The sequence below is a fragment of the Buceros rhinoceros genome, unplaced genomic scaffold (assembly GCF_000710305.1).
Source record: "Buceros rhinoceros silvestris isolate BGI_N320 unplaced genomic scaffold, ASM71030v1 scaffold19814, whole genome shotgun sequence".
Classification (NCBI taxonomy): Eukaryota; Metazoa; Chordata; class Aves; order Bucerotiformes; family Bucerotidae; genus Buceros; species Buceros rhinoceros.
Genome location: NW_010410304.1, coordinates 54,507 through 64,265, shown reverse-complemented (window position 1 = coordinate 64,265; position 9,759 = coordinate 54,507). Strand labels below are relative to the sequence as shown.

The 9,759-nt window shown below is 35.4% G+C and overlaps 1 protein-coding gene across 3 annotated transcripts in view; it reads right to left on the bottom strand.

Moving 5' to 3' along the window:
• LOC104492966 (cAMP-dependent protein kinase catalytic subunit beta) overlaps positions 1–9,759 on the bottom strand; it is a 34,832-nt gene that overhangs the window by 7,248 nt on the left and 17,825 nt on the right. For all 3 annotated transcript variants that reach the window (XM_010135575.1, XM_010135576.1, XM_010135577.1), the window contains 5 exons: positions 7,297–7,395; positions 6,252–6,334; positions 5,587–5,713; positions 3,222–3,317; positions 1,909–2,031 (listed from right to left, as the gene is read on the bottom strand). In XM_010135575.1, the coding sequence (XP_010133877.1) occupies positions 1,909–2,031; positions 3,222–3,317; positions 5,587–5,713; positions 6,252–6,334; positions 7,297–7,395 (528 nt within the window). The remainder of the gene's footprint in view (positions 1–1,908; positions 2,032–3,221; positions 3,318–5,586; positions 5,714–6,251; positions 6,335–7,296; positions 7,396–9,759) is intronic.

Here is a 9,759-nt window from a genome sequence, read left to right as displayed (position 1 = left end):
ATTAAGAGAGAGATGATTATTGCTGGACATGTATTTCTGTTTCACGGAAGCTTTATCAATAGCATTAACTTGTCCATCTAACGTTTTTTGAATTGAAAGTTTCTAGATCTGATTGAGTTGGGGAAAAAATATTAATTGAATGTAATAATGATAAAAAAGCTAGATTTAACTTGATGCCGCACCAACACATCATCATCTCAAGGCATTCTCAAGCATTTTCTAGAAACAAATTTTTACATTAGGTTATATATACACAAACACGTAGACAGGAGATACAGCATAGTATAGCATATACGCAGCATATAAATACGTAGGTATGCTCTGAAAAAACTGAACATTCAGCTATCATATATGAACATTCAGTCTGAAACTTTCTGCTATACTGTGATCGGTTTCTAACTAAACACACGAACATCAGAAGTAGTACATAAATAATACAGCACTGTTTGAAAATAGCACAGGAGTGACTTGCCAATACAATTCACTCAAACCTGGCTAAGAAATACTTGAAGATGATTCATGAGATGTAATTACATAGGGTTTTACTAGGAAAAAATCTACTAAGACTGACTGAGATGGCAGAGAGAAGAAAGGAGAAGAGGCAGAAAGTTGTATTTGTCATGCCCATAGTCTCAGCGTTTGACACTCCCTATATTCAGCTGATCAGTTACAACAGAAATGCAGAACATGGTATCATTTAACATAAAAACATGTGAAATCAAGAGGTCTGATAATCAAGGACACTGATTCAGTTTACCTGTCTATGGATCTACTGTGGTATGTGAGAAATTCACAAGTTTTAATAAATACGGTATCTAGACAGCTGAGAAGGAAATATTAACTCCATTTTTTTAAGTCGAGAACTAAGTGCATGAGGTAGATTAAATGAAACTTAGAACTTGATACTATAAAGGAAACATACTGCTGGCTGAGAACTGAATGTTAGATTTTCCAGAGTCCAAGCACAGTGCTTTTTCTGCAACCATCCACTCAGTAAAAAAAGTAGATGATCAACAGCATAAACGTTGAGCAAATTAGATACAACTGCAAAAAATGCCCAAGTTTTTTTAGTTTAGATGATAAACGTTTATTTAAAAATAAGTCTTCATAAATTAATTCTCATATATTCATGAAGACAGCTGAAGAGTCACAGAGTTTCAAAGAGCAATCAGCTTCTTGATTCAAGTAAGATCTTAGACAGGAATGAATCTCACTGCAGTGTACCGCAGGGTCTACTGAGGCACTTCCCCTGATTAGCATTACAGAAGCACATAAGATACAGCACAGAATGTGTTTATGAAGGGACAAAGAAGAGAAGAACTGTAACAAATCAAGTGAGGACGAAGAAACATGACGAGACGACGTCGCTGGCAGGAGAAACAACAGAATGATCACATTTCTATGCTATCTGGCACACCAAGAGATATTAATGAAAAATAAAAGAGAAAAGCTGGACACACTTTTTTATCATTTTATGTAGCAATGAAAGCTGAACAGAACATTACACAAGTCTTGAACTACAGGACTGCAGAAAAAAAAAAAACTAATTATGAAGCTCTTCAGAGCTTCTCAAAACTGCAAAAATATTTCTGGAAAACAGCTAAGCAAATTAAGCATACAGCTGAACAGCAGTCCGATCATTTTTATCTAAGCATAGAAGGTTAAAACACGGCAATGTCTGTAAATTTAGTAATTTGTGTTTTAAATTTGAAGGCAGGGAACAGATCTTTAGAACTTTGATTTTTAGTATTACTGTAACAATGTCCATACTTAAGAAGCATGTGTTAACCTTTCCCCATATTCTTCTCAAGTTGCTCACTGTCTAGCAGCCAATAATCCTCCATCTACTCCACACAAAAACCAGGTTCTGCAAACACAACCTCCGTTTCCAAAAATACCTTCACTCACCTTGCCAGACACAATCTTCTCATAAATTTGAATGGGCTGATCTGCAAAGAATGGGGGATATCCAGCTGCCATTTCATAGATTAACACTCCTAACGCCCACCAATCCACTGCCTTGTTGTAACCCTGGGTAAAATGAGAAATATCGTTAGTTCCATTTCTAACATAGTTAGATTTTCAATATACATCTACGAAAAATCAAAGAAAGCAAACTCTTTATTGCTTGTTCAATACAGAACTTGCAACACGGTTCAAGCCAAACTGAAGCTCACAGATTCCAACAGCAATAATACAGTGAGGACAGTGAATCAGTAACGAAATATTTTGCACATGTTCCTGCGCCGAGTTTCAGTGATGTCTTTACACCGATGTGACATGACTCCTTAAGTGACAGAAATGGGCTCTACTTATTTTCTATATTTAAAATAAAAATAATCCTGTTACAGAATGATCAAAACTTCTTTCAAACTTCAGGGAAATTTCATTAAATATGACCATACTTCCTACATTGTACACCATCATCTTTTTGCTTGATTATTCACATTTCAGAACATTCACTTTAATACTTGGCAAACTAGCTACACGAGCTTAAAAGTATTAGGTATTAGAAAGATATTTATGATCTGATCTTTAAAGCTGGAACATAAAATTGTTAGTAAATCCTATTTAATATTTAAAAAGGGAGAATACCACTCCAACCCCATCAATTTTATACGTGTTCTCTGAGCCCTTTTAAAAACCTAAGTGAAAAATAATATTTCTTCTATGTTCCAAAAATTAGTGCAAGTACTAGACACAAACTGATCCACAGTAAGCTTAGACTGCACATACTTCATGTCTAAAAGCAGTGGTTTGTCACGTCTGATCTCACGTAAAGTGCCTTACACACAAAACACTGCAACTATTTAGCGACTACTGATTCGTCAAAAATGTGGTTCTTGTTACCTCTGGAGTTCCTGTTCTAGTCTGTTAACACTTCAGAATGTAATTACTCGGATCTGCTGTTCTGATAAGGATGCTAGTTAAATAACCTAAACAAAGATTATTGAGATCTTTTTATTTCCCTCACAAGTCGCACAACAAGCATATCTAGAAAATTCTGTAGAGTTATGTGAAAATCCCTGTTTTGGAGTAAGTTTTAGTACACTAAAAAAGATACCTACAATGCAACAACTACATTTTGTGTAACTCGGCGTTGACTAGTCAAGATTTGATTTTTGGAAGTTATCAACAATTGTTTACCCCTCAGAGTTTAATAAATTGGGTGAGAAGTTTTAACTGCATCAGATGCATGGCTGAGCAATAAGACAAAGTACCTTGCTGAGAATTATTTCAGGTGCCAGGTATTCTGGAGTCCCACATAACGTCCAAGTTCGTCCTTTTACTCTTTTTGCAAAGCCAAAGTCCGTGACCTGTCATCAGAAGAAATAGATTGACTGTCAGTGCATTTCTACAAAGAAATTTCAAATGAAGTACTTTTAAAATATTTTGGAAAGCTATTTTATGAAGAGGAAAAATTTGCTTCTCAAATCACATAGTATCATCTCAAATCACATGTATAATTTAGTCAGATGTACTTTTAGTAGGCATCATTCTGATACTTCTAATTCAGACAGAAGTTTTCTCGTGATAAAATTAATAAACATAAAAACCACAAAATATGTATTTTCCCCCTTCTTCCATTTATAATTTAAAAAAAAACAGTGGGAACTATGGCTTACCAATCTTCCACACATACTGCAATTACATTAATCATTTTTCTTAGACTTTTCTACATCAGACTGTTTATATTGCTGAATGTTTAAAGAACATTAGTACGAACATTGTGTTTATCTTTTCCTTTAGTTAACAAATAAATGAACCAGCAAAACGGGTTAAGACATCCTCCAGTCTTGTAAATTTAGAATTTTATTGCACAAGTGTATAAAGGTTATATGTAAAATTAGTATGGGAATAAGACAACATAAAAAGAGGTCTTCCAGTAACTTCTGATTCTAAGTATCTTTGAAAGCGTGACCAGAGACAAGCTTGTTTATTTGAGAACTAGGGGGGAAACGTAGCAGTAACTGTATTCAAATGGCAAGTTTTTGGCCATTACAAATTCTTCATTCCAGTTGTCATGTTTTCTGCAGTAAGTTTTCAGCACTCTGTATGTGGTATCATCCTCTCTGTGACATTTCCTGGACTGTATTGTGGAATACATATGGAAGCCAGGAAGTTACAAGAAACTGGTCTCAGCATTTCACAAGCTATCTAGTCTATGCTTCTTGGGGATCTGTTTCTTTTGTTTGTTCCTTCTTGGTATAATTTCCGACCTACTCCCTGAGAAAACATACTGTACCACAATGATAGCCATTGCTAATTACACAATAGCCTGTGCTGATGTTTCTGATACACTAGTGTCACAATTAAGCTGAACTCCAAACTATCAAGGCAGCTTTTTCTTCATTTTTGGTAGAAACAACAGCATGCAAAAGCTGGAACTGAATGGAAAGGGTGACGTGCTGACTAGACAAACCCCCTTCAGTCAGCAAAGAACATTTCTGCATTGGTGAACATGCATCAGTTTATGTAAGAAGAATACACTGCAGACAAGGGACAAACAGTAATGGCTTTAAAATTAAAAAGAAAACAAGCAGTTTCTAGACAAAATTTACTTTGAGCTGCAGTATCAACATATGAACACGAACTCCCCTCCCCTGTTCAGAAGCAGAAGCGATCCGTCGCCCATGGGAAGAGCGACTGCTGGATCCTTTACCTGCAGTTTGTCCACCATCACTAAACCATACTGTTGCCTATTGTGGAGCACACCATTCACAGCTTTACTTCAGTGGTGCTCCCCACCAAACCAACGGAACTTCAAATTCTCTTCTCCCTACAGGGTTATTTTATTCTCCATGCAAAATTATACTTTACAGTTATAAATAACATAAGATACAAATTCTTTCTACTTCTGTAGAGCATTTTTATTATGTACTTTCCTGTTACCTACTGCTATGGCAAAAGGTGACAAAATGAGGAAAGAAGAGTTCCTATAGTTTAAGGACTGCAAAGCATTGCAAAGAGCTTGATGCTGTATACCACCTTCCCATCTGCCTTTGGAATGAAAACCTAAGAGCTAAAAGGAAGATGAGGAGGTGCCGTGAGAGTCTGTTGTAAAACCAAAGTCACCATTTGCAGCACCACAATTCCGACCTGATCTCAGCTCAGCTCTTACTCCAGACACGCTGAGAAGGTTATGACTCTCCAAGGGTGGGATAACTGACTGAAATTAAGTATTAGAGTGTTGGTGTTGACATCTAAGCTGGGACTCTTAAACTACTTATACAGACAATGCAGACAACCAAACATTTTAAAGCACGTTTCATCTTGTTCTAGGACAGTCATACAAAATAGGTCAGATGAACAGAGCCATGTAATCACCTTCTTCTCCCCACAGACCCCAAGGGAAATCTTGACAACTCGCTCAGCTGCAGACAGCTCTATTGTGCATACTTAATTTTAGTCAGAGGAAGTACAAGCCAATGTTTTTAACCATTACTAAGCAGCAGCACATTTTAATGCTCCCTGAACACATGCTAAGACGCCAGCTTCAGACCATTTATTCTAAACACATTTGCTAGAATTACCTAACCCTACACTGTATGACTCTGCTCCCTAAATATACGAAGAATATCGTACCTGGATGTATCCTTGCTGATCAATTAAAAGATTTTCAGGCTTTAGATCTCTGTAGATGAGGTCTAATGAATGGAGGTACTCAAATGTTAGCACTATCTGAGCTGCATAAAACCGTGCATGGGGTTCACTGTGAAGAATGAAGAGAGTATTAAGTACCTCAATGCTATTGGTAATATACTGAAACAACCATATAACTGCCAGGGATAGACAAATTAAGTATCTGTTAGCTGGTTCTTTAACTGGGGAAAAAAAAAAAAAAAAAAAAGGGCAAACACCAAACACTTTAGAACTGATACACTCATTCCCTAAATTTAAGATTTGCAGCTAAAATACACATGTAAATCAAAACGAACATATGCCACAATATAGAACTTAGACTTCAAATTTTACTTCTAGAAACTATTATCAATTTCAGTGACAATATGCATAGGAATTCCAAGATTTTATCATGCATAGATTATGAATGCCTGCATTAAGTAACTGAAAAATAAGAAATAATTGCAACTTTTTCATTGTCTGACTAGTTTATGTCCACTGAAAGAGGGATAAATTGAATGCACTTATCCTTTCAGAATTTTTTCTTCAATACTAACAAAATTCATAAAACTCTCTGCCCAAACTAGCAACATAAGCTTTTTTTAGAAAAATGTCATTAATGCTCTTACCTGAACCTTCCGATTCTTCTTAGATGTGAAAACATTTCACCACCAGGAACATACTCCATTACCATGTATAAATTAGAATTGTCCTAAGGAAGCAAGTAAACACAGGCAAATACCTATTAGGCTACAGTTTCTACAATTCCTACATACAGTATATTTTATTAAAAACTGCAAATGAAAAATTACAGCCATCCAATGACCTTAATAAATAAAAAGCAAAACAGGTAGAAAGTCTTGAAAAAGGGCAGACACACATGACAAAAGGAGCATCATATATCTCAAGAACTCCATTTTGAGGTACATTTGAAAAAGAAAATTAGTGAGTCCCTGATACAGAATGTGCAACCTGAAGGAAGAGAAGATGAGATGCCTACTGCAAGACACGACCTTGCATTCTTAGAAGTTCAGAATTGATAGTCCAGGGTATTGTCATCTCCCATGGCCCCAGCCTCAAACCTCAAAACTCTAAAGAAACTGTAAAGATTAAGGTATAACACGTTTGTTCATTTTAAAAGCATTAAAAAAAATAAAAGGAAATATATAGAGGACACATCACTCTATAAACTAAGAAAATACTCCATTTCTTTATAGACTGACTAGCACATACTGTCATGAAATTAGAAGCTAACCCTGAAGTTCTTAGTTCCCCTTCACAGTTGTCATTAAGACCTGGTATAAATTTATAAAATAAATTTGCACAACAATTACAGATTTACCATTCCATATATGCTGGCACAGAAATATATCCTTTGGTTTCTCTCACAGACAGAACGATGTTTAAAAGCTACCTGCTGTACAAAAGCCAGTTTCCCTCCAAAACAAGGGAAATCTCTAAGAGCTTTATTTAATTTAATTTAATCTTTATTTATTTATTTGGAGATATACTTTCAATCATCACCTGGTGAATTGGGGTGTATGCAAGTGTGCTCAAGACCTGGCAACAGTGCAAAGCGAAGCATCTTTGGAAACAAAAATACTTAAACTGTTATAGTGTAAAAGTTAATGCACATTCCCGAAACTAAACAACTACTTTTGAAATAGTGATCACCTTAAAAGAATACTCCAGTTTTACAAGGAAAGGAAAGTTCACTGCTTGTAATATTCTCTTCTCATTCAGCGTGTGTTCTATTTGCTTCAGTTTGACGACCTAGGAGAGAAAAAACAATTTTCAGTTGAAGTATGACATTTATAGTGGTTGATAAATTTTCCAGCGTAAACCAAGTAGTTGAAAGCAAGCTTGTAACTTTACAGATAATGAGAAACCTTATGTATTACTAGTATAATAACAGAGCTGAGAAAGGATTAAAAAGTCTCATGACATTTTAAAGAGAAATATTAATGAAATATGGTTTGGAGGTAATTGTAGAAATAGTGTTTCTTACTACATGCTGAGTAAGGGAATCAGTAAGGTACACATCTGTGTTTTCTTAAGAATTGGTTGTGTTTGTAATAGAGGTGGTTCTGTAGCTGGACAGTGGTTCAATAAAAACCATTTGGTCTTTGGACCCTTCGCTAAGAAAGGAAGGAAATTGTGTAGGACACGTTTAATTATGAATTTCATTAGCGACAATATAGCTCTTATGTTAGTGAGAAGACGACTAAGAAGAACACAAGTTCAAAATTTCCATTCTTATAAACAATGGTTACTTCTGACAGACCTTTCAATGGGTTTTGCTATTCTCTTCAGCAAACCGATTAAGGAAAGTATTAAAAAAATTTAAATGCTACCTTCTTGAAATCTATTATGATGTTAAGCTGCTAACAAGGCAGCAAATGGCAGACTTCTGATCATTCCTCTTTCACAGTAATTAACAATTGGTTTCCTTGTGTTAGACATTACATAATTTAATCTTTCAATTTTTAAGAATTTATTTAATTCTTACTGTACAATTTAACTGTATCTCATTTTGAGAATGGCATGATTTCCAAGTTACCTTTTTTGTTTCGTCCCCCATTGGAAACAAGGGGATAATGTACAAGGAGTGATCAAAACAAGTCTGGTTTTACACGCATGGAAATCAAATCTAACTGCTATAAATAACAGATAAGCAAGACATTCCTCCTCTGACTGAAACTGTGTTTAAATTTTACTTTTAGATGCAAAAGGTAGTACCTGTAGAAAATAAATTTTGTTTTGAGATAAATGTCATATCAAAGAAATACTAAGTTAAAAATATTAAGTATCTTTTAAATCACAGGTCTTCAGGGACCAAATAAAAATTTTGTTCAAATTTGCTCATTTGTGGGAAATGTGCCCTTCACCCCTATAAAGGTATGGTACTGGCATTATCTTGGCCATCAAGGCAACCAAGCTAAGGTTTTAGTTTGATATTGTGAAGCATTCAGCTGCGAGGCTGGATAAGACTACCACCCTTCCTGCATCTTCTGCTGCTTAGATACTGGAGGGTGATGGCAGCAATACCACAGGCTGAAGCTGCTGTTCAACACTTCATTACACCAAACTGGAGCCTCAGATTAACACGGCTTTGCTCATATTTAAGCTCAGGCTCAGAGCATGTCCAGCAACAGCTTCCTGTAGATGAAATGGTCTGGCAATGGCAGATTCTCCAATAGCTTGTTTGTGCCTGAGCTTTTGTTCACAACATTTTTGTTCCAAACCAAATTATGCAATAAAACTAGCCAAGCAATAGTATGTTATAGCCTTCCTAAATCAAGGCAGACAAATAACAGAATAATGACCCTGATCTGTACTGGCTACATCAACATCTATTACAATTTTTTTTCATATCCTGATGAACCAAGAATGAGATTGGGTAGCAAAGGGATGCAATATATTTTCTCATTTCAAGTAAATGTAAATGAAAAATTACAGGCAGCCTTCACATTGTCTGATTTCAGACATCTGTATGTTTTCTATAAATACAAAGTGACAGGAACGTGTTCTCCCTAAACCATCTCCTATTTTTGGATCAATTAATAGAAGTTACTAATATAACACTAAGATATTTATAGTAGAATACATAACTGCATAATTATATATGCTAACGATGTTGAGATGTCAAATGACACCACTTAGAGCAATAAGCTGTTAAAAAAATCAGTCTGGAGTAACAATACAAATTCAGAGTACAGCACTTAAGTTTTCAACACAGAAAATGTCTACTGTGTGACAGCTGTTCTGAGAGACAGACTACTGTTCTATCTATGCACTTACTGTAGATGCAACAGGATTATTACATAATTATGCATACAAAAAGTAACAGGATCAAGAATGGAAAAGACATTATTTGTGCAATTTGTTAAGTTATGGTTCACAAATGTAAATTTAGAGGATTTCTGAATCAAGGAATTTTAAGCTGCCCTGCAGAAGCGTATTCGTTTATTTAAACTACAGCACCACATTTTGCTTTTGCCTAAGAATATATAGGCTACCTTATAAAAGCTAAGCAAAGAATTTAACTGCTAACATTTTATTAACGCATTGCACACTACCTAGAGCCTCCTCAGCCTGCCACTAATGTTACTGGCTGGTGGCGGGATTATATGTAAA